Raw genomic sequence first — 25,352 nt, forward strand, 5'->3', positions numbered from 1 at the left:
AAAGCTTCGTAGTGTCTATCATGTATTTCCGCGAGTTTGTCTTCAAGGTTCCGCGTTGGCCTTTACTGCAGCCACGGCCACCGTAGTAAAACATGGCAGGGCTGTCCTGAGTTAGATGTTCATTGTGTCCACTTTTACACGAATGACGCTGATCGGCTATTGTGTTATTGAAAGCATAAAAAGACATGATACATCGGAGGTTTGTATTGATGTCATTTAATGCATAAAAGGTGCTTTGGCGTTTGACAATGAAAAACAAAGATGCTGTTGTTACAGTCAGGTTCAGCTGGACATCATTTCAGTGTCAGCTACAAGGCAAGGTCGACCATTCAAATAGACGAGGCTTCAGAAAACAACAGCCATGCACACACGTTGGTGACTTCACGGGGAGCATATGTATGCACCAGAACCCTGAACAGGATCACATGATGTACTCGTATACAACGACGCGACGTAACAAGTTCGTTGTCAATAATTCGTGAATAATTTCTAATGGAATGTAAATGCTAGTTCAGTCACATTTTTTCGTCAGACAGAATGAAACTTCTTGGCAAGACTTAAATATAACTGAATCTTATATTTGTATAAATACCCAATTCACAAAGCCACTTTTCATTCACAAGCGAACAAAGCGAGAGTTTGCTTATATTCGAGAAGTTTTCTCAAACGGTGACCTTTAACACTAACCGCGCTGGTTGGCCTCTAATCTTTGCTACACCAGCGAACTACAGATAATCTTTTTTTAATGTCCATCACATTTATTTCGCGACCGATCTTCAATCTAACATTAGCTATAACGGTACATTGGTGGCCTGTGGCCACAATGCACATTTTTCAAAATTGTGAAACAAAATTTCATCCGCGTCTAATCCTCTAGAGGACCAGGGGCTCAACTACCGTGTTATGCATCGAAATGCATCAAGATTTCAAATTCAGAATGCATGATTTTCAGTGTTTGGAAGTTCGTAGCCCGCTTTACATGTGAGCGGCACACACGAATGTTATGAAAGCTTTTGACGAAGGCTGAATTTTATCAGACTAGTCCCTGATATTTCCAGGGCTCGCATGCCACGCATTCGCGTTAAACTGGGCGTGAAGCCAGACTGGGATGTTAGAAGCCAACTACTTCTTTAATAAATCAATTCCCACTCTAAACGCAAATGCGTGCATGCCCGACTACGACTAAGGCTTTTAATCAGCGCGCCTAGTGACTGCGACACGTGGCAGATAATGAGTAGGCTTGAGGAATAGTTTTCTCTCAGCCCCTTGGCCAAAGTGGTTTTAGCGTCGAAACCATTGCTAAAACCTGCATGATTTAGTTCTTGCTGCCGCTGTCATGAGCTGAACAGCACCTTTGGGTGGTCTTTGGACGGACAGTAGAAGAACAGAGCTCATTCTGAGGTCGTGACTGTGAGCTCCTGGGTATTACAATATAACATGCGTATTGGCCAGTGTTTCTTTCTCAATCCATGCACAGTTTAACACATGGCACAACTTCTATGAAGAGTAACAGACCAGTGAAAGTTCGGTATAAGCACTCTGCCAAATCAATACATACCACTGGGTATGAATGCGTAATCGAAGGCTGTTGAAAATATTTGATCACTTCATTCGGGGGTTTCTTATAAAACGTCTTTTGAAGAAGGCGTAAATGAAAAGAAAATAAATCTGATTTTGGTTTTGAAGTCTTAGCAGGAAGCAAAAAGAAAGTGGGGAAGTTCACAATTTCTGTACAGCAGCTTGCGGGCGACCATACACGTTGTACATTGTGCAGAGTCAACATTGCGCAAATATTTGCAACTGTTCTCTTTCAATGCACAAAATGATACCGCCAGCTGTCATTGCCACCCTGCTAGTTTGAAGCTTTGGGTGCCGCTTGACCATAATCACTAGTACATTAAAAAACACATTGTTCGCATTGTTTCTTCGATTCACACTGCCCTCTGCAGATCACACGTGATCATGCAAACGTTTCCCATAAAGATTTGTGACTTTGTTGATGCCTAAAACAAAGCAAATGTAACTGTGTGAAGGAAACGCTTGTGCGTGCAGCTGTATGAACGGATTCAAACCATCTGTCCATTCATCAACTATCAGGTTTAAAAACTTTGTCCTCTTACTCAAAGGACGACTTGCTTTGTATATCTCGCACACATGCACACACATACACACTGGCATAAAAACGGCGCATATTCATCAATCTCGTTGTACACGATAAAGCCTGTATCCTGGCGAGCTATTTTCAACCGCGTATATAAGGTGGCTCCGCTACGAAGGTTACTGACTACAGACACAGCATCGTTTATTTCAGTCCATCAACGCTGTAATCTTGCGCTTACAGATAGCGCGGTGAAGATGATGGTGAAGCAACCTGCGACCAGCGCTGGTGCCCATCCGTTGAAACGACGACGCGCGTGATAATCTTATTGTTCTCACTCAAAAAAAAAACAAAAAAACTCGCCAAGTGTTCCCGTAATTTATCGACACTTGCGACTGATGTAAAGCTGATATGCTGAAGCACACGTAGAGGTGAAGATTTCGTGAGAGATAACTCACCAGGTTTGATTCAGCATTAAGCGAGGTTCGCGTTTCAAACAACCCACTTTGAAGACCTTGCAGTGAATCGTAGACCGTATCAGCTTAAGCTTAACTGAAGGCAATGTTAAAAGGCAGAATCATAAACTGGCGCACTTTCAATTCGCGAGATATCTTCGCATGCTGCCATCATAAAATGAGGTAAAACTAACGAGTTGGCATTCACTGCATTCTGTTCACCTTAAGCTGAAACGGGTTACACGGCCTCTTCCATGTTCGTTTGGACCCAAGCCATTCATACACCAGTCACGGAGTCTCAGCTTGGTTCCTTGCATCCGCTCGACAAGCAGACATACAACGGAAACTTCGCCGAATGCGGCTACATGTTGTTCACGGCGAATAACTGATGCGGCGAAGGTCCACAAGCAAGGGTTCGCATGATCGCATAGCACACCCTCAAGTCCAAGTTGAAAACACTGCCCACAGGCCGTACTGCACTCCGATCTCGCCCTCCTCACGGGTCGAAGCTGTTCTCGGCGTCGTTCTGGTAGTCGAAGGGTTCTCTGCTCTCGACCTCGGGGTTACCGGCCGTCGTTGGAAAAGGTCCCTTGGTGCCCGGACAGTCGCAGACGGGGCAGCCGGCGGGATTGCGGGTCTTAGTGCACGGAGCATCGCAGCTCTTGAGCTCCTTGCAGGGCTCGCAGCGACACATGCGGCATCCTGTGGCCATCTGGATCGAGGTGCAGCCGAAGCCCTCCTTGGGCACGCACGGCTTGTCGTCGCAGGGCACTGCGTCATAGAAAGACAGGTAGATGGTTTTTGATGACTGTCTGCCTACTGCGCTTTTTCGCGTTACGTGGCGCCCTCTGGGGAGTGGCGAAAATTCGTCTGCTACTGGTTGAAATCAAACGAACGTGGGAGACGCAGGCGCCATCTGGTTCCACTAGGAGCCAGCTGCGCCTGCGGAGTGGCAGATGTGTGCGTGACAGCTGCCGCCACCTGTCGCATGCGCCTGTCATTAACATGACCTGCGCATGCGCAATAGGAGCTGGCGGTTTTATTTTCAACCAGTGCCGCTGGAAGAGAACAGGAGCGCATGCGTAGACCGGCCTTTTCAAAAAGGCGGATTGGTTGAATGCTTGTTTTTATGCTTGATTTAGTTAAAAATCGGTTCAGTACAGGTAGAAGCAATATAAGAGGGAACAAAGAAGCACGTGGTTGCCGCACTTCGTGAACCGCTGTCGCCGACATGCGGCGAGAATCGGCGGTAAAGGTGCATGCCCAGTAAGCATGGCCGGCTGCCCTTTCAGCGCATGCCCCCCCTGGTGCCGCCCATCCTCGTTGGTTGTCGGTGGCAGTGTTTACCAAGAGCGGGGGCCACAGGCTCCCTTGCTCCCTCTCATATTACTTCTACCCGTACTTTAGTCGGTAAATTATGTCATGCATTGAATTCAATGTTCTATGCCAGATCGGTGGACGCTGGAAAGCACACCTAAAATGGCTGACTATTTATAGTTGGTTAATCAACTGATCCATTGCGCGATTGATTGACCAATCCGATCTATATATTAATTACACATCGTCACTCGCTAAGTGCAAGGTACCTGAACACTTATAAAAGACTGCCAAGAGAGGCGCTTCCATCTTTGATGTCTCTCAATTGAAGAGCGTTGCTCACCGCATTTGCAGATGGGGCAGTTGTCCGGGTGCTTCACCACCTTGCAGGTGTAGCCGATGCCGCAGTTTGGAATGGGTGGGCAGGAGTCTGCACAGAAGAAAAAGAGGAAGAATTCGAAACGTTTCGTAACATAACAGGTATATTTTCCCTCACGTACATTTCATCGAAAAGAAAACAATGTAAACAATGGGCGCAATTATGGCGTGTACTTGGACTGGTTCTGGAATAGCAACGTATTGATTAAACGAGTGCCATTTATCAGAATAAGCTATTATTCTCGTTACATAATTCTTTAAAGAAGTTCAGAAACCAAGAAAGTCCCCGACTTTTCCTAAAACCGACTCCCGAATACACTCTCAGAAACACCACGAGTTCCACACTGCATACCCAAATCTCAATACACTCTAAACACAAATGAGTTAAAAGGGAGTAAACTGTTCTCTAGCGCACTACCTTTTATAAAAAAGAGAGCGCTAGATGACAGCTTAGTACCTTTTTAGTCCCATATGGGAGTAATATTCGTGTTTAGAACGTAGAAGACATCATTTATATCAATCGCCGAGGCGCATGCAAAACTGCGTCGTAAGTCTACACTCCCAAGTGTGTCGCGGCGTCGGCATGCAAGGTCTCTATATTTAGCCACTATGTCTACTTACGCGAAGACGGCGATCGTACCATACGGGGGAAATCCGCGAAACGAACAAAAAACAAGGCACGAAAAGCGATTAATGCGAGACTCCTGAATTTCCAAGAAATAAGAGAACGACCGTCTATGTATAACAGAAACCTTGAGGACAAAAGAGAGGAGGAGTACAAATAAGAAACAACCTTTAACGAAAGAAATAAGCGTAGACAGAGAGAGAGAGAGAAAATCCGGGGAATATCAGTATGCGCTACGGGTAACGACGCAACAGGATCTGGCTAGAAGGAAAACAGAAAACTCGCAAACGGGAAAAACGTCGCGAGGTCAAAGAGGAAAGAAACAAGCAATAAAAAATGCAAGAAGCGCTCGCCTGTCCGCGCCTCGAAGCGGACACGGGCTGTGCCACGAGTGATGCTGATTACTAGGAGTAGTACGGTATACGGGGGCCTCCGGCAGCATTGCTTCCCATTACATGCTGCTGCTGATGTACACGCACTCACTACTTACCTTCCGCATATGCCGAAACAACCCGGAGATGCTCGAGAGCTTTGCGTATATACGCAGTATAGTCTCACGTGATGCGGGTAAGGCACATCCCGGAGACGCCGCTAATGTTATGCAGCGTTTACACCGCCCACCGCTAATGTGAATCTTCGCTCCTCTGGTGTGAAGGTCAATCAATGCGGGCGGAGTAATCGTTTTAGATGCAGGCGACGTGACGACGGTAATATTAGGTTCTTGAAGCAGATAACTGCCATATACCGTAGATGGCGAAACCCGGTAGGTGTCACGAGGCGAAAACTTATGGTTACCGAAACGTTGCGGAGGCTTGCGGCTTGCAACTGCGAATGGATAGATCCGTGAGTGATCTCTCTATATAATTTGTCTGGCTGTCATCTACGTGATCCTTGAGTGATTTATTTCGTGTGTGTGTGTGTGGGGGGGGGGGGGGGGGGGTAGCGCGGCGGGTGCGAGATTTAGCTTTGCAGTTTGCTAAGCCGCATGTGTCGAAGCATGGCTTTGTAACCTATACAACTGCATTTGCCTACTAGCGATGGAGCTCTGCTGGAGGCTAAAAAGATAAGAAACGACAAACTAAGGCGCTCCACTAAATATTTTCGAGCAGCTTGCATAGCCTGCTCGGCTACATCCAAACTTGACATGCATGAAACGAATACTGCTTTCTCTGTCAGTAAGGGGTAAGCTGTGTCAACGCCTCCCTCGGCTGCTGCAGAGAGAATAATGTTGTGACCCGAAGAAAATCTTGCGAAACGTGAAATTCCCCCGCACTTTCTTTCGCTGGTGGTCGTAATGCCGCTAATGAAAGGACCAACTATTAGTTCCACCCATCACGATGCTGCATCCGCCTCTTCGAGTGGTGGCTCCTTGCAGAGGGATTTCTGTATGGTTTCGCAGAGTCGGGCTTCTGTAGAACACTGCATACTACTTTACGCACTCAAAACAGCGATGTACACCCCCTTGCCAACAGTGTACCACCCGCCCCAGCGTTCGAAAGCTAATAAAGGCAAGACGAGCTCTAATCCTCCCTACTACAATGGTTGGAACTTCCAAGGATGCTACAGGAGCCCTACTGCATTGCATATAAGAAGGAAACAACCTGAGCTCTGAACGTTTCAGGATGGCTCTACCTCCCTTGACCTTTCCCGAAGCCTCGGCAGGCCAAGCATAAAGTAGGAAATCCTGGGAGTTTTGCATGTCATAGAGCCGTGTCATCGCTACTGCGATGTGCTTGCCCGAATGGCGTCAGAGACGAGTCTGACGCCTACGCATCTGCGCAAAATGCCTTCCGGGTCTATTCGTCACGTGGTTCCTGTAGACGCTGCTGCCGGATGCCGGAAAATGCCGTCGGTGTCAGAACAGGGACGTCAAGCAAAAGAGGTATAAAAGAACAAACTCCGCAGCAACGCACAAGCGCCGAACGAGATAGCGTTGCGCCACCTCAATCCGTCCGGCTTGTGGCCTATAGTGTGTAAGCCGTCGGCAGCTGTCCTGCTCAGAGTAAGACGCAAGCGCGCTTGTAGAAGAAAAAAAAAAAACAGGAAAGAGGGACCTCCTGCGACGTTAGCAATCGCTTCTAGGAGGGACCAAAAACAACTACAGATCACCTCGAAGGTCCCAAGCTAAAAAATTGAGCTTTGTGTTTGCGAGGCAAACAAGAGGAAAATGACTGCGACGCAAATACGCTGCCACCGAAGGACAGTTTAGCTCTCGAACTGAGCCTGGATATTGTTTTTTTTTTTGCTTCGTTTCTTTTAACTTTCTTATTTTACTTAATCAAGACGGGCAAATAACCCTGTTGACCTCGCCGCTGGAGGCGTGGTTGTATTCCAGTTGGCAGAGCCGCCCATTTCTCTCATTTGCAAACTAAATGTCGTCGGTTCAGCGGCTAAGACAAACGGCAAGTGGGTGCGAGATTGCAGATAGCATTGTTCGCCGTTTAGAGCCAGCCACATTTAGCTGGACGGGGGCCAAATGCAGAAACGCTGGGGCACCAGATTAATTGAATAGTGGAAAATGGAAAAGCGCCACCTCGGAAAGCGAAAAGGCGACTGCCGAGGCTTTAAAACGCGGCGTGACGGCAGGTGTTGGAAAGATTTAGGTGACAAGGCTTTTGCAACGCGTGCCAAAATCACAATACGCGGTTGTTTTTGCATTTAGTTCGCGCTGAATGGTGGTTCTCTAAACTTTCTCTAAACCGCAGAACCTCATGCCCAATCAGCAGGTAAAGATGCGTTTTTGTACGCTCTGTACGACAACGATATAGGCAAAACAAATATTGTGTACGTGTCTGTCTCTGCCACAAAGCACTTCAAACCCGGCGCTTTTTTGTTCCGGCTATTAAATTCGATCAGACAGGCTTGCGCCCGCAATTACCAGCACTACTCTAAAAGAAAGACGTCCAAATCCTCGTCCATTATATGAAAGCACGAGGTGTAAGTTTTAGCTAGGTAGCCATTTGTGTACGTTTCTACAGAGCTTTACAGCTCGAAAACGTGGCATTGAGAGTAAGGATGTCCTTCTTAAACACTTACTTTCCGACCGAACATTCGTTGAACAGCGGCAGCTATCGGTCGGTGTTTCAAAAAGGACTAGGGACAGCACTCTAACGAAGTCCCCTCTGAGAAACTGGCATCTGCAGAAGTCAACTCGATCAAAATTTAGGTCTTGACGAAGGCACGGAGGAATTCCTTGCTACCTTATTCTTGTTACTGCACAGGGTGATTCTAACAGTATGTGCTTAAGCAGGTGCACGACATGTTCCGCCGTCCTAAGAACGGCATATAGTGTGGAGCTTGAATGGTGCCTTAAGCACAGGCAGTCCGTCCCAAATTACAATGCGGAAAAGGTCAGCTGTTTCTCTTCCTTCAGCGCCACCTATACGTCTCAACTGTCCTCTGTGTAGTGAAAGCGGCGAGAAACTTTTAAGGCGCAGTGTCATATGAGACATTTGGGAAGCAGACATAACGCTCAGAACTACCGCAGAATACACGGCTCATCAATGTGTAGGGCATAGTGGTTCTTCTACCAGGACTTGCAACTGTTATGAAAAATGGTAACAACCGAAACGCTGTGTGTGAGGAACTACAGTGTCCATAATCCTCCACGACCCGAAGTATTAACCAGGTCACGGTAGTAAGCGGAAGCCGCTGACGAGGCCGAGCCACTCAACTACGCGACAGGACGTGCAGAACATTGCTCGCGGTGGATGTAAACAGGGCATGCAAAGTCAGTTCCGGTTATGCATTAAATAGCGCGAAGACCTTTCCTTTCCTCCCACGCACCAGCGGTGCACATTATTCTCCGCCCACTGGGTATATTTTCATTTTTATAACGGATGTGCCGTTCATGCGCCGTACTAACAGCCTGATGCGCTGCTCTGAGCTGGAGGCGGGTCAGAACAAACCTGTAAATGCATGCTGGGCTACTAGGTTCTGCACCGGTCACAGTTATTCGTTCTCTTTTTCCAATCCAGGTGTCGCCCTATTTTCTGCAGTCTGCGGAACTGCAGGGAGCGATAAAACTGTATGAAAAATTCAAATTAAGACCTTATATACGCTCTTCTGCCAAGCGGACAAGTACTATATGGATGACAATCGTCTTTTATTTTAATTTGAGTTCAAATATCCATGACCGCCAATAGTTGTTTCGTTGGTTTAGCAACATGCATTTGATGGCTGCGAACGGCACTGCTCTTTTTTCTGTTTGGTCGGAGGCCGAATCACTCTTTTTCCTATAACTCATCAGAAAACCAAGAACTTAGACGGAGAATGCATGGACCCATTACAAAACCGCTAGGTCTACGACAGTGTTGCGAATTCGAACATAGTACTTCCCTTAAACGAGGCGAGTACTTTGCCTCTAAATAGAGTATGACTGCAGTATTCCGTTATCGCAGCGGTTCTTTAGTTCGCCTATTTCTACCCATTCTTAATTTCTCACCAACCACGGGGACAAACGGTACAGCTAACCTGTGTACGAGGATCACCACTTCACCATCACGCGTGCTCGTAAACAAAAAAAGAAAAAGAAACTCAGGACAGGAGACGTCGTGCTGTCATGAGTCACATCCGTCTGCAAAGTGCGAAATCTAACGGAAAAGTCATGTCTCCAGAATTTATGTTCCTTTCACTCATGCTCTCTTTCCCACTGCAATGTCAGTCAGGAACAAAAAAAAAAAAGAGGAAACACTCCGATTACCAGGTAGAGGTATACAGAGGTATAGAGTACAGGTAAAGGTACCCCTTTTGTAATACCCCTGAATAGGGATCTCTAAGGAAAATAAACTGAACTGAACACTCCGAACAGAAAAGAGTAAAAAGAGAATAAGCTGAACTGTAGCGCACTACCCTTCATAAAGAAAAAGTGCTAGAGGACAGTTTACTCACTTTTTACTCTCATATAGGCGTATTCCTCTTTAGAGTGCACGTTTCGGTTATTATGCAAGGTTTCAAGGCGTTGCACAACAGCCTTCGCGGAAGCGCCACTTGCGAACGCATGCAGCGCGTTATGCGGTTTCTGCAACGCATGGACGGCTTCTCTCGCCTCGGCATGAACTGCAAGTCACAATAGTTAAGGGCCTGTCTCCGCGTTTATTTATTGTGCCTGTGGGTGTACGGGCTAAGTTGAATAACAGCGATCTGTCAGACCGCGGAGTCGGCCGTGTGCTCTGTGCACGTGAAATACCCAGCCTAAAACAAGTGTGCGCTCTGTCCAGTCAGAGTTGAGAAGCTACACGGCCATTAATATTACGCTTGAAATGCTAAGTTCCTTTCCTCAACGGTATTACGAGATCCGCTCACTAAGCCCTATCAGAAGTGTTTGAGAAGAAAAGCGCAGAACTGGCAAAAAATAAAACGCAATAGTGTACGCTGAGAGTAAGATTAACGGAAGGCGCTCTGGAAATTTGCTGCAACAACGCGGTCACCGTTTCCGCAAGACAGGAATAACTGTGAGCCATAGAAGAGTCCTTCGACCAGCAGGGCACTCGACTGGGTCCAGCCATCCCACCAACTCACTGTCAAAACAAAACTTCTTCGGAGGCCCTTGACCCTCTACTACATGGTCTGGGAATGTGTGGGCAACCCTTGATCGCCAATCCGCCACCCCAAAAGAGGCCTGGTGTGGACACTGGTTGTCAGGGTTTCACCACGAATTGAAATTAGAGGAGTGGGTTGATCTAAATTTCTAGGGGGGAGGGGGCGCTGAGAGTAGACGAAAGGCGATAGTCAGTTTTTGGTATTCACCAATGTAAGAGAAATTAAGGGGGTGTCTTCCAAAAGACAAGGGGGTGTGTAGCGAAATCACTGCTGGTTGTCCATTTACTTGCCCGACCACCAGCTCCTGCTAGACTGGTGCGCATGCCACTGGGTTTTTAAAACAAGAACCCCCGACCTTGATGGAAAAACTACAATAAAGTTTTCTCACTCTCTCTCACTCTGAGCTGTATATTGATTATGACGGCGACGACCTCGGTTTACAGTTTGAATAAACGGCCAATCGAATGCGCCTTCGCTACATCGGTGACATCTCTGGTAATCACCAGGGTACAGTCTTTGTACAAGTAAGCTAAACTGGGCTAGTCGGAGCAATTGCATCTCCGCCTCGTGTCCTGTCTTCACCTTACCTGTGTCTTGTGTTTCGCGCTACGTTTTTCGAAGATACAGTCTTTGTCAAGAGTAACCAGGCTGCATGGTTTGCTTCTAGCTTGTATAGGGGAGCCCTTGTGACTTTCCTAAAGATCGAAAGAGGTTGGAAGGTAAGAGGACCCCCAGTCCTTACCTTTAACGACCATTTCAGCTTCAGGAAAGATGTAAGGGCTCCACTGTACGAGCTAGAAGTAAACCATGCAGCCTGGTTACTTTTGACAAGGCTGTACGTGCCCTTAGTGCACCTCCAATAGAATACAGTGTATATCGCCTCTGTCGAGTACCGGAAGCGCTCCCTGATTCAGCCCAGCACCGCGACCAGTTTTCTTCACGGTTCACAGCCGCGGCGCGCGGCCCGCCAGCTTTTGTCACCCACTGATGATAACTGGCGCTGCTTCGATGAGTTGACACATACGGCACGCACTCCTGCAACCCCGCAAATCCAACAGCCAGGCCTCTCGCTCCACGAGTCGTTCAAGCGAGAACTCCGCGGAAAAAAATCCTTCCGGAGTCACGTATCCCACACACACACACGGTCTCAGGCGCTAGTGGTGGCGTCACAAGCGCGGCACGCGTGGAAGGAGAGGAGGCAGAGGGATCATCACCGGCTTCGTGGCGGACTCGGGCAGTGGCGTCAAGGAAGCCGTCGCCGAAGCGAGACAGGACCTTGACGGAGAAATGACGGGGGCGATGCAGGATGCGGCTGCATGTTTTATGCAACCTCTGTGCGGAATCCTGGGGCGGAGCCCTTCTGGTTCTCACCTTTGGCCGCGGCATCGTTTTCGATGCCATCCTCGATCGTGTCTCCGAGCGTGTAAGCGCGTGTTCCGTCTGACTAAAGTATGACAGAGCAGTTCCTCAAAGGAAGCGTTGTGAAAGCATTTCTCGGCGCGGCCACAGTCTGTGCACGTGTCTCCACATTTGGAGCTAGATTAAACTACGAGCTTCTTCTACCTAACGCCAACTGGAAACAGGTCTACAGTTAGCGTTACCTTTCAGATTTTTTTCCGTGTCAAGGACAAGTGTAAGGCAACCCGTATAAGTTACGATCAGTAAGTGGTCTTCCAGGTAAAGGCTTAAAAGCTCTGCGGTTTCACGGCTGAAATATTTTCGCTCGCAAGGCGTCCAGATAAGACACATAGATGTTTCCTGTCATCATTCCCATTCTACATAACTGAACGCAAGAGCAGCTTCCTCTAATTACTGGCAGCAAACGACTGCAAAGCTACTGTGTTCGTCCTCGTCTTTTCGCGCTGCTTCCTCTAGCCATGCAACAATACTAACTAGCCCAAACCATGACCTTATAGTCTGTTATAATAGTATGGTATGGTATGCAAGGTAACCCGTCCAAAGGCTGCATGTGAGCTATGAGGACGCCGCAGTGGAGATCGCTGCTTAATATCGACCGCATGGGGTTATTTAACGTTCACTGACACAGAATAGCACACAGGCGTTTTCTCACTTCGCCTGCATTGAAATGCGGCCATGAAGGCCGGGATCGATCCCGCGACCTTCGCTTCAACAGCTGAGCACCATTGCCACTGAGCCAACGCTGCCAGTGGCGCGATACTAAATGTTAGACAGAGGTACCAAAACAGTCGTGGTCACACTGATTCAGTGCAACATGATCGGTGATAAATGTGGTTTCAGACTTCTCATATAACATAGTTTGTAAGTCTAAACGTGGCTCGTATCGATAACAAAGTACCTTGAAAAAAATGTGAACGAAAGCTGCCTTATCTGGAAACACAGATTCCTCACGCGTATACCAAATCAATAACATTAGCTGAGCGACAGTGATATCGTGAGCACAGAACTGAAAGCACTGAAACTGCTCTCATAGAATCTTTTATAAGTGTCACATTTCGGTAATAATTCGTCGGTCCGTTCATTTGAGATGTTTTCGCTGTTATTACTGTCCCCACTGTTTTCTCACTAGCATTGAAACAGGCCAAGAAATCATCACCACATCGTACCTCGTCATCTCTTCCCTCAATGGCGATGCCAATGTCCTCGCGTTCGAGGACGACGGCTTCCATCGTGTCGGCTCTTCGAACCTTGTCCTCATATCTTGTACAGAAGGACAGCTTTCTTTATCTCGCTTACCATCCAACGGGCGGATCGATGGTATTGAGTAACGGACGTATTGCCTACACATCACACCATACGTGTGTAGTCTCTATTACGCTGTTTGCGCTATGGTAGTATCAAGACTCTTGGGTGCGTAGGCGGTGATTTTAAGCCGACATCTCTGCAACTAGGCAGTGCCCCGATATCATACTTATGAAGCTGACGGACATAATTGCAATAATCTTTGGCTTTCAAAATGAAGTCATCGTTGGCAGGCGTATTACCTATGCACCCAGATCGGTTTTTGCGCATCTGGGGACTTTTTTCCGCGACTGTAAGTCGCCTTCTTTGCCGTCCAGCGCGCTCCGCGCAGTCGATATGCAGCTGTGGTCGTTACGAGCAATCTTAGACGAGACGTATTGATCGCATGAGGGACTCATACTATTAAGAAACTACATAATTCTTCCTACTAGCCACCAACCGCATTTGCAACTTCCTTGAATTTTTTCCTTTCTACTTCCATGAGAAAAAGAAAGCCTTTGTATAGGCAGATACGACGAGCAACGAAGGCTGGAGACGTCGCGAAGGCATGCCGTTAACCGCGTTGCACGCAGGCAGCGAAACGAAGCCACATTTAAACATGCGCACAAGCGAGTTCCGCTCATGCAAATGTGTTGCCGGCGGCGGCTGCTACAAAGGGCCGAGGTGCTGACGTTCTGCGTGCCTCAAGCATGTAGCACGCGCGGAGGGCGTTTCCCGGCGGACCTTGCGTAACGGCGCTATGTCGCGTCGCGATTACTTTGATGACGTGTCGAAGCTTGGCAGAGACCCTGTCGCCTCTATCCATATAAGTAAACGATATGTCTGCCACTTTGCAACTATGCCGCCTCCTCAGCAGCTTCTTTGCGAGTTTTCTGTAGTCCTTCCGGGCACATCCGTAAGTGGAATCGGGGTTAGGAACCAACACCCCGCCGGCAAAGAGCATGGATGATATCACATGCTTCAGCGGAGACCCTTGAGGTTGATTCATTTCATTCCTTGGCATAGAGTACATATCTTCCCGGATCCAGAGGAGACTTCACGGTTTGAGCATGCGAAGAGCGTTAAGTGGGATTCCACTGGCCTCGAGTGTCTGAGTTAATTGCCCGCAAAACAAGGTAGCGCTCCTCAGAAGAACTGCTTGCATACCCGTTTCAAGTGCTCGTACCCTGCCAAATGTGCTGCATTCCATCGCCTTCGCAAAGACATTCGTTCACATTCCAGACACGGCTCAGTGGTTATGGTGCTCGGCTGCTGACCCGAAAGACGCGGGTTCGATCCCGGCCGCGGCGGTTGAATTTCTTTGGGGGAGAAATTCTAGAGGCCCGTGTACTGTGCGATGTCAGTGCACGTTAAAGAACCCCAGGTGGTCGAAATTTCCGGAGCCCTCCACTACGGCGTCTCTCATAGCCTTAGTCGCTTTGGGACGTTAAACCCCATAAACCAAACCAAACCTAAACCAAACCTTTTCGTGCAGTGTTTTAGTCGTCATCGTCATGAGCCTGGCTACGTGCACGGCAGGGCAGGGTAGAGCCCTCTCATATCCTTCCAATTAAGCCTGTCCTGTGCCAGCTACATCCACCTTAACCCCGCAGACTTTGTAATCTCATCCGCCCACATTTTATACCAGCTCCTGCTAGCTTGCCTTCTAATGGAACCCACTGTTATCCTAAAGAATCATCGGTTGTCTTGCCTTCGCATTACATGCCTTGGCCGTGCTAAATTTTACTTCTTTATTTCTACCAAGATATCGTTAACTAGCGTTTCACTCACAAAGTGAACAAGGGAAGGGAAAGACTCAAGGTGCTTGCAAACGTTTCGACAAAAGGACTTGTCTTGTTCCTTGTACCTATGACTTGCACCTATGTCTTTTCTTTCGATACCTGCCTGCGACGTCCTCAACTTAGTTACTAATTGCGCAAGTTTATTGGAAACGTTCTAACTTTCTGGTTACCGATGACGCAGTACGAGTGAGTGGTTCTTCAAGAATAAAAAAATCAAATGTCTTAAGTGTTGCTTCAATCGGCTCCCTTCCTAGCTCGGTCGCTTATTAATTCACTTCGTCGCTCAGCCAATCATTTCATCCACTCTTTTACATCCTCAATCACTCCAGCACTATCCGTATAAATCCATTCAGTCGCAAGAAGAAAAACAAAAATTCGCTTGGTAATTCTGACTAATTTTCTCAAGGGAATTAACCGGAAATTTGTCGGCCGGAAGCCGCACTTGGCCAAGTCACAGCTTCGTTTCAATCTCCGACACTGTGTGCGAGTCCGCTTAAAAGTGCCGCCTCTCTGTGTTTGAACACGGCGCGTTGTCTACCATGCTTGGGCAGCAATGTCTTCGAAGAGCATTCCGCACAAGTAAGGGAATTTCTTCGTTCTTGCCCGCCTTCTCCTTTCCTTTGCCCGCCGATCCTTGCCGACGATTACGGGTTCCCGGCGAGCATCGCGCTCGGCGTAGCGTGAAACAAGATGCGACACACGTGTACGTGCACTGCAGTTGCGCCGAAATGTGGGAATCCTGCTGCTTGAAATTCCGCCGCGAAAGGGCACCCAGCAGCAAATACCTCGATCCGATGTGAGCTGAACGCTAAAAAAGGAAACCATACTGGTGTGGGAGTTCCAGGAAACTTTCCTGCTTGACATTCCGAGTTACGAAGCTGGGAACATTCCCTGTTTGTAACCGTGACGCGAGCACGTACGATTTCGTGATTCGTTTAGACCAGGTGGTCCTTGTAAGACATAAGGCCGTTATACTCGAAACGGGAGTTTATAAGTGGCGTCCGTAGCAAAGTGGTCTTTGTGCTAGAGACTGACAAGACCATGGTAAAAAAAAAAAGCAGTCTGCAAAGTGCTTTGTACCTATGTTCTTACCAGTTTAGCTTCTCGCCATCAGCGTAAGACGAGAGAAAGGTACACCTGAAACAGGCGTGTATATATGGTCTTCGCGTTGGACCAATGTTACTGCCGAAAAATTGTGGACGCCAATTTAAGCCTTATATTTAAGCCTTGTTCGCCATTATATTGAGAATTGCCGCGAGATATTTTCATAACATTGTCGCCGCTTGAAGCTCGAAACTATTCCGAATTTGAGAGGCACTTAGCTGTGTTTGGAATGTAAATGTGCAAACGACATCTGTCACACCGAGGTTACGGCAGAAAATCTGAGCCCCTGAACAAAAATTTCTGCTGGATAGGCCCGACAACAGAGATTTATAACATACGTTCGCGCTGCCGTGGATTTCAAGAAATCTCTAAGGGTACGGCCATGGTCTTGTTTTGTGTTATAAACCTTGTAATATAACATTATGATATGCATCTAATATAATATTGCAAAGTATTATAAATTGTGTTACAAGTCTTCTACGTCATAACACGCCATGTCTGCCAAGGAGACTGTTGGAAACGCGATTTAGAGAGTTTTGAAGACGCTTGTACAAAGCCTGCATTTGTAACTGTCCAAGAATATAGCTGCTAGTCTGAAGTGTGAGCTTTTTGAGGATAACCGCTCGGCAGGTATTCGAACTTTCAACTCCTGTATGGCGAATATTTTTGGAAGTGTTAATAGAATATATCCCACAGATCCCACAGGAAGATCCCTCACAGAGGCACTTTAATATGGGTGACAGGAGTACCCTACAGAATCGGCAGTTAGTCCCCCATTTTAAAATATATCTAGCCAACAATTTACGCGAAACGAGAGGACATTTCGTGCCGAATATGGTAGCTTTGGGTTCATGCCGATCTCTAGTACCAACCTCTAGCCGTAACAAACTTCCACTGACCTGGTAGGCTCGGATAAAAGGGCAGTTGAGAGGCAAGACCCACGAGAGGGCCACGCACGAGAACCCACAAAAGGTTACCTGGACAGAAAGGACGACATGCGCTGTTAGGTGGTGGGCGCCCCGAGTGAGAAAGGTAAAACTAAAAATTGCGCTGCCCGCACCGCCTATGGCCCAACGGGTTTAAACCAATTTAATTAACGTATTGAGGCAGGAGGCAGCTTACAAATCTTTCATCGTAGAAAAAAAAAACAGAATAAGGTGACCTGTCAGCGAGAGCTTCCAAAGGAAGGAGATGCTGAGGGACGTTTACTGAGTTATTAAAATGAAATAACGAATAGTAAATGTAGGTATATGGTAACTGTGGTTGATTGTGTGTGCTTTATTCACATTTCTTTCAACCAATAATAGTTCGTAAATTGAGCTTTTTTTGTGCGTTTTATATTTTATATATTTTTTATTTTTATTGTTGCTCAGTGCTGATCTCTTGTCCTTGTATTCTATGAATTTATTTGGAATGTTTCTTGCCCTGTTTGCATGTGTACATTTGCTTGTTTCTTTTTCTGCTCTTCTGTAAAAATTTTGTGCACGCTTGTTTGTTTTTCATCAGTCCCCTCTTATGTAATGCCCTGCTCGGCCCTTAGGGTATTCTGAATAAATAAATAAATAGATTGTATGTTCTGAACTTACACTTGTATTTTAATTGAAATAAAAATTAAATTATAGCAACAATAAAAATAAAATGTTGAGAAATATATACTTTGTAGGAACGGCCTTATTGATAGTACAAGAGTTGTAAGATCCTAACAAAATATAGAAGTTCGCTATATGATTTTAATTGCATACATGTTATACAAAACTCTGCGGGGATACGGTAGCCTTAGTTGGCACAGGACGCGGTTAATTCGAAAGATATGGGGGAGGCCTTTTTCCTGCAGTGGGCGTAGTCGGGCTGATGATGATGATATTATACGATAGGTACAGAAAGAATATTATGAGAACCGTGACTTATACGGTATACTAACTGATTATTTTAGTATACAACAGTTATGGACGATCAAATAGTGAAAGTTAGTCATTATGCCGAGTAGCTTTTTTATGATCAAATAGTCAGCAGGCTATGTATGTCACGGTCCTGATCATTTTCCCTCTGAAAACAATGAACACAGCAGTACTAGCTTAAACATTCTCTACAATGTAATAGAGCCTCAACAACGCGGAAGGCCTGTGAAAATAGTGACAAAAAGAATCACTTCTACAAAGAAACGCGCTCATTTAAACTAAGGACAGCGAAACTGCACCACTGGCGACACAATTACACGACACGCTCTCCGAGACAGCTCGCACCCCAAACTAAAAACAAAAAAAAATAATCTGTGCCTCGACTATGTCGCCGCAACGACCGTGTGGTAAAGCCCGGACGGTGACCGAGAAATTCCAGTGACAAACAAACAGCCGGCAGCGTAAGGTAGCGCGTTCGAATCGCGCCAGATCGGCGTCGCGATAGCTATAGGCGGTGTTTGTGGCCGAACGCATTAACACCCCGCGGCACTCGATTCCACGACACGGGGAACGTTCCTTCAATACCAGCCGCTGCCCGGCGTCGTTTCGTTTTCTCCGGATCTCTATCATTCTCTCCAGTCCTTTCTTTATACTCCTGGGCTGATATTGATTTCAACGAAATAAGACTAAACTGAAAACCCGCAACGCACGTGTCTTCCCCCCCCCCCCTCCCACTTTTTTTTTTCTTGGGTGGGCTGGTTTCAGGTCGGATCAGTTGCTATCTATCTGTTTTGTTTTCATTTTTACGCGTAGTTCGGGGAAAGATAATAGGAAAGCAGAGCGAGACTTGTTGACCTCTCTGCCTAGAGCTCTCGTTAGCAAGACGTTTTCTTCGAACGCTCTTTTATAAAGACCAGACAAACCTGTGCGCATCGGAAAAAGACGGTCGTACGCGGTCGCGGAGGGAGACACGTGAGACGTGACCCGAATACCGAAGTGTGTCCTCCCCCCCCCCCCCCCCCCCTCTCTAAACTCTGTCGAAAAGAAAACAAACGCGCAATGTTGATAAGCGCTGCACCACCGCCACTGGGAAGCGAGCCCAAAATATGCACCCTGTGCAAGTTCAACGACGCCTCGCTTAAGAAATCAATCAGAACCACTGGAGCTCCAAAGCGGTCCCACCATCACGAGCTCGTCTGTTGTTTCTTTGCGTTCCCCGGGACGTCCTGTGGAATGGTAGAAGACCTGTCCCCCTAGTGGCATTTCTTTTTCCAACTTATCGATAATACGGCCACTCCGCCCCTTATCTAGTTCTTAATCTCTATTTTCTCTTATATGCCAGTGCTCAGATGCTCTCCCGTCCCGTCTGAATGTAGAAGGGCGGCGGCCCGCGGTGACCTGCCCTGTTACCCGCAGTTGACCTGCCCTGGACCTGAGCCTGTAAACACATTCTCATGACCGCGCGTTTTCATTCATTTCTTCAATTTATTTCCATTTTCATTTCATTTCTTGAGAAACGACAAATGCCTTTGGCAGTGCGTGCCAGGAAGCAAGCCTTGCATGATCCGTCACAAAGTTGGAGATAGTGATGCAAAGGCGTTCGTTTATGCATGACAGGGGTCAGTGACCCTTGAGTTGACTACTGACGCCATCACGTTTGACGAGCGCTAATGGAAGGCGAACGCATGGTTGTCCCTTGAACGGTGCTATTGACTTCGTCAGGCTTGCTTTAAGGCACGCCAGATACGTGTGTGCATTCCTCAGGGAAGGAATTACTAATAACCCAGTCATGTAGGATGCCAGACCACATATGCCAACGAAGCTTTTTCTGATTGGTCACCTCCGGCTTGAGCAAGATGTTCATCATGGCAAAATTATGGTTCGGACAGTTTTTATTTTCTTCATTTGCTTTGTGAAACCCGCCCTGCCCCACCAACATTTCGATAACCGCAAGACAAAAAAAAAATATTGAACTCTTAACCCCTCGCCTAGCATAAATTTGTCCCTGCATTCATGAAGAGAGTGTTGTGACCATGACTATTGCCTAGAGGCTCCAACTCACTATTCGATGTAACCGGACACAGCAGTAAGCATGTTTTATTTAGACGAACCTTCTAATCCGATGTGACCGCCGACCGAAAACTTGCCCGTCGCACGGAGATTAAAAAGAAACCTACCTCCGTCCCTCCCCTTCAAGGCTGCATTAAAAACTAGACAATAAAGTATCCCTCTCGGTATGGAAATTCAAGGTACGATCCCTGTTTCAGATATGGCGCCTCGGCGACGTTGCCAACGCGAGACGGCGGTAATAAAGAAATGGCGGTCCAAGCAGACTATCGCTTAGAGCAGAAAGTACACCATGCAGGAGGAAGAAAAATGGAGACCCACACCATGAGAACGGAGAGTGCGCTTTTCTCGCGGCATCGCGATGTGCGGTGAATATAGTATATATATCCTCGTTCGCGCACGTATGGCTGGCTCAAGGATGTGCGTGTCCCCGGACCGTTTCACGGAAAAAACCCGACGCAGCGGCCAAGTGCGTACGCAGACATAGAGCGAGAAAGGCGAGGGGAGGGATACGCTGGTTGGAACGCACTCGTTCCGAGTCCTTGCTGTTTTTGTTAACGTCTTTGCGACTGTAGCCGCCGCCTCGTACGGTTTAAAGGGCGTTGTTGGAGCCTCGAGTCCAGTACTGACTGAAGGCATGTACTGGCCTTCGTGCACTGGTTTTTATGAATTCGTCTCGATGCTCTCGCGTCATGTACTGGTGCCCATGTGCTCGTCTCCGTGGACTAGTGCCCATGCTGATCTCCGTGGTCTGGCACTGGTACAGGGTTGGTCAGAAGTTCCCAGGCCACAGGGTCTGGTCCTCTAGTCTATACCCTGGCTCTTAAGATGCCGATAAAGCTATCAAGGTTGTCAGAGGTTCGAACAATACTTCTGTCACCATCTGCAGATGTTTTGAGCTTCGCGTGTGTCGTAGCTGCCTGACTAGACTGCTCAAAAACACATTACTAAGCACATTGACACATTACTGGTGCTAGTACATCGTTGCATTATTGGCACACTGTACTGGTACATGGGGTATATACAGCTGGGTCTCTGTGTGCATTGGCCTCACTGCAGCGGCCTATATACTGGTGCCCATGTGTTGGTCTCCTTGAACTAGTTACCCCACTGATCTCCGTGGTCTCAAATGTACTGGTGTATGGTGGCATTACTGGTACAGTGAGTATAGCTGTTTCTACGTACTGGTGCCCATGTACATCTTGAACTGGTATCTGTGCGCTAGCCGATCGCAATGTATTGGGCCCCATTAAATGATCTCATCTACAGGTCCCAGTGTGCTGATGACCACGTACTGGTTTCCTTGAACTGGTCACAACGTACTGGTCCTCATATATATATATGTCATGCACTGATGTTCATGTACTGATTTCTGCATGCACATGGGCGGACGGATGTTTTGGCGGCGGCAGTAGTGTCGCGCTCCCCAGGACAACTTCAAGCGACGTAAGATACGGAGTCTGCCTCCTGCGGAAACCTTTTTATCTCGGCGGCTGCCTGGACGGGAAACGACGAAATCCGACTCCCCAGTACCAGTGCCCCAGTGACGTCTATCTCCGAAACGCGAGCCGACGACTCAAACAAGGAAAAAAGAAAATGAAAAAAAAAAGTACGCACAGAGAAACCAGAAGACAGGAAGTGAGATAGATGTATCAGTGAAGCCAAAACGCACGACGCTTCTCTGAGAGCCGATACGACGCTCGGCAGGCGAAGAGGAGATACCCAGAGGGCTGGGATCTCCCGAGGAAGTGTCTGGGAGCCATCGTGCACGGAGGGGCGGAAGTGAAGGGGTCATGGCACTCGGCGCCTCTTAGATACTGATACGAGCGGGCTCGAGATGACGTATAGTGACGCTCTTGGCACTTCCTGAGTTGCACGAAGTGCGCACAAACTAAGTGCCTCACGTAGTTCAGAGCTGTTCCTGATTTGAAAGGACAAAGTATAGCAAAATTGGTTTGACAAGCTGCATTCGTGCACTTGTTGGGCTGTAGAGACGCTAGCCTTATACAGAGGGTTCAAGTGTAGCGTCTGATAAAGTGCGTTTTGACAGTGCTCGTATGATTTACTGGAGAACGTTCGCGTTTTGCAACATCTGAATTTTTCTCAAGCCGAGCTTTCTCGCACAAAAAATTTTGAATATTAGGATATTGTAAGATACTCTTATGGAAATATTGCAGGTAATGGCCTATTCTTAGGATGGGTAGTAAAATCCTTCTTTGGAAGTTTTTCTAAGCTCGCATCGAGTAGTTAGGACTACCGTAGAGAACCAAAGCGCAACATTTTTAATGATGGCAAAAACGTTAATAGCAAAAAAATTCAAGACTGTCGAGGGGCGACCTGCAGATATATAGATTGTCATAATGAAATCTTGCAAATAAGAAAAAGTGCATTCATAAAATCTTTCTCGATGAAAATAACTTATGTCCAGAATTGTTGCTGGGTATGTACTCCACTCCTATCTGATGACTGATGCCATTATTTGATAGATAAATGATGAATCAATATTTCCCCATAACTAACAAATGAATATATACAGCGTTGTTGAGAATTCCTAACCAAGGTTCAAATGATTTTCGGTGAGAGGTGGTTCGGTCAGCAAAGCATCACCTCAGTGTAACTATCCGAGAATAAGAACGGTATTGATTGTATTCTTCAATATGCCAATCGGCTCAGTTTCTCCTCTGCTTTGTACTGCGTGCATTAGCTAAGAAGATCAACTCGGTTGATTCATTACTGTCTCGTTCCTTGCCACACCATTAGCTCATATTTTATGCAGTGTGGCACGTCATAAACTATTTTGTGTTAACTTTGTGCACCACTGAATGATCCTTGCATGATCCAACCAGTTAACATAACTGCCGAACAGAAGAAAAGCACGAAGTTTTATTTTTCAGTAAACCACACTAGTAGCTTAGCTAAGCAGCTATCACGGTCCGATGCTGATCATAGGTTGCAATTTCGGTTGGGGCGAAATAGAATACACCAGCGTACTGAAATTTCACCGCTAATTTTTGTCTCATAACTCAAGTGTCGCTATGACCATGCATTGATGAAAGTTGTCACGGCCGCGTATCCATAAACGCTAATGGTTTCTGCGCCATGTTGTTCATTAGTTCACTGTCAATATGTCATCCTTTCTCATCATAAAATCAGGCGCGGATCTGCGCGACGTCTGTCCACTTCCGTCTTCTCGCCCGCGCCTGTTAAGCGTGGTACTAAGCGCAATACAGCTTGCTGATATTGTTACCATGACATAACATTTAGCAACATTTGTGACAGCTCTTCTGTTAGTCATGCAGACAACAGTCGCTGCTGAACATTAGGCTATGATGTGGCTTGCACCAGCGTAGTTTTGTAATGCGAAGACCGCTGACAACGTGCTGGAGATTGTAGCGTTCCTTCAACCAGAATTGCGCAAGAATCTTCGAAGTCAACGCTGCCACTACAAATAAGCTTTCCGATGTTGCGAGCAAGTACCTCGCCGTAAAATTCAGCCCACACTGTCGCTTGTCATAAGTGAAAATACACAGAGCTGCGTTTCGCCGTGGGGGTTTCGCCATGGCAAAAATACTAACAAGTGCTCGGGCAAACAATGCGAGTTCCAGAATTCCGTAACTAATAGAGGCACTGCATAATAAGTGGAACGCTTGTTGTGAAGAACATCACACAAATAGGAACACTTTTCAAATGAATAGCGTCGTTCGCTTTACGATCGACCCAGCAGTCAAGAGAACCCGGCAGCCACAAATAAGTAGTGGACCCTGGCCATACTAAGGCCTGCATGGCCATCTCCAGTGGAGTGGTAGCGAGCGATTACACCGCAGGAACACCTTCGATCAAATAAGGCCGACGACCAAATTTTATGCGAGACAATCCGAATGCGCTATGTTCAGTAGAAATCAATGCTCCCAGTTCCGGAGAAACGAGCTCTCGCCAGTGGTATCAACGCTCTATTATGCATCCTGTGCTCGATGCCAGGTACATACAGCTTCCCCCGAAAACAGCTGATTCCGATAAGCCCCGTCCTTGACGCGAACCGAGATGGAGACGGAGGGAGGGCCAGTAAACGAGGTCGGCGTTATCCAAGACACAGGCGCGGTACGAAACAGACGTCAAGCACACACAGCCCCCTTGTGGCATCAAACACCACAGACATATAGAGAGATGCCACGACACGCTTCCAGAAGCCGTCTCCTCACCTGTGGCGTTGTCCGTGCTGTCATCCTGTTCGAGCGCGTGGCAGGCGGCCGCGAGTGCCAGCCAGCACACGGCAACCAGAGCGCACCACCGGGGAACCGAGGACCTTGCGGCGAGCATCCTGAGCGCGGAACGAGCGGACCTCGAATGCGGCTGGCGAGCCTTGTGGGCCGACTCTCTTTCCCTCGGCTGATGCCGGCGACGTCGACGCCGCGGCGCTCGCAACGCGCGCGCCAAAACCCGTTTCCCGATTGGGCCTGTCCCCGTCACGGACGCGGCAACGACGCTCTCGTGGAACGAGAAAGAGAGGGTGTGAGGTGGAGAGGTCCTTTGCCGACAGATGGAAAACCGCGCCGGACGACGCCTTGGCTACCGTCGGAGCCGCTTTGCGGAAACGCTACGAAGAACGGAGGACACCGAGGCTATCGTGTTGGTGGGAACGGGAAGAGCGTTGTGGCTTCTTCTCTTGTAGAGAGTGCAGTGCTTAGCGCGAAGAGAAAGCTGACATCGTGGAGAGCGGGGCACGGGTGCTTAGTGTGGCTTAAGCTGAAGGGTGGTAATCGTCTTGTGTTCAACTCGTGTTCTGTAGCGGTTCGATGTCCAAATTGGAAACATCGGCCTCATCCACAGGTTCATCCAGTAGAGAGGTCTTTCGTTTTCGTTGGAGCAGCAGGGAAGTTGGAAGTTGCATTTGTAGAGTGAGTGTAACTTCAGCCTCAGACGCTGAGATGTACTTCGGCGGATACCATGTGCACCAATGTGTATGCCCCCCCCCCCCCCCCCCCTTCTCGGTCTGTTTTTAGCACCTCTACAAATTTTCTAAATTCGATCAGCTGCATTGCTCCCATACATGGTTGCAAGGAACGTAAGAAGGAGGGTCTGCATTTTATAAAGCCTCCTTCCAGAGAAGAGATACATGGTGGTCTGTATCTAGATTATGGCCCAGAGCCAACCGGGCCGGAAGTCATTTAAATGAAAATATGCATAAATGTGGGATTTCAAAATTGAGTTCGTATTTAAAGACGCACCACTTCCTACACCCTGTGCCAGTCAATTACCACTCAAGACACAGAAGAGCTGAACGACTCCCTCTTGTGATTCTCAGGTGGTTCTCTGACCACAGTAGACGGCACACCAGGTATGCATCCTGCATCACCAACCAGCGATGGT

The 25,352-nt window shown here is 47.6% G+C and overlaps 1 protein-coding gene across 2 annotated transcripts; it reads right to left on the bottom strand.

Moving 5' to 3' along the window:
* Window positions 1–200: 200 nt before the first annotated feature.
* On the bottom strand, window positions 201–24,430 carry Pif1B (PFTAIRE-interacting factor 1B). Of its 2 annotated transcripts, XM_089556936.1 has the most exons (4): window positions 24,185–24,430; window positions 16,920–16,997; window positions 4,214–4,300; window positions 201–3,324 (listed from the first exon to the last, which is right to left on the bottom strand). In XM_089556936.1, the coding sequence occupies exons 1-4, from the start codon at window positions 24,300–24,302 to the stop codon at window positions 3,050–3,052; spliced, it is 558 nt and encodes a 185-aa protein (XP_089413062.1). In that variant the 5' UTR covers window positions 24,303–24,430; the 3' UTR covers window positions 201–3,049. The 2 variants fall into 2 exon arrangements, with proteins under 2 accessions (XP_089413062.1, XP_089413063.1); XM_089556937.1 differs by lacking the exon at window positions 16,920–16,997 and having other exon boundaries at window positions 24,185–24,425.
* Window positions 24,431–25,352: the final 922 nt, after the last annotated feature.

This window comes from Amblyomma mixtum, chromosome 8 (genome assembly GCF_055824585.1).
Source record: "Amblyomma mixtum isolate Tamu chromosome 8, ASM5582458v1, whole genome shotgun sequence".
NCBI classification, from domain to species: Eukaryota; Metazoa; Arthropoda; class Arachnida; order Ixodida; family Ixodidae; genus Amblyomma; species Amblyomma mixtum.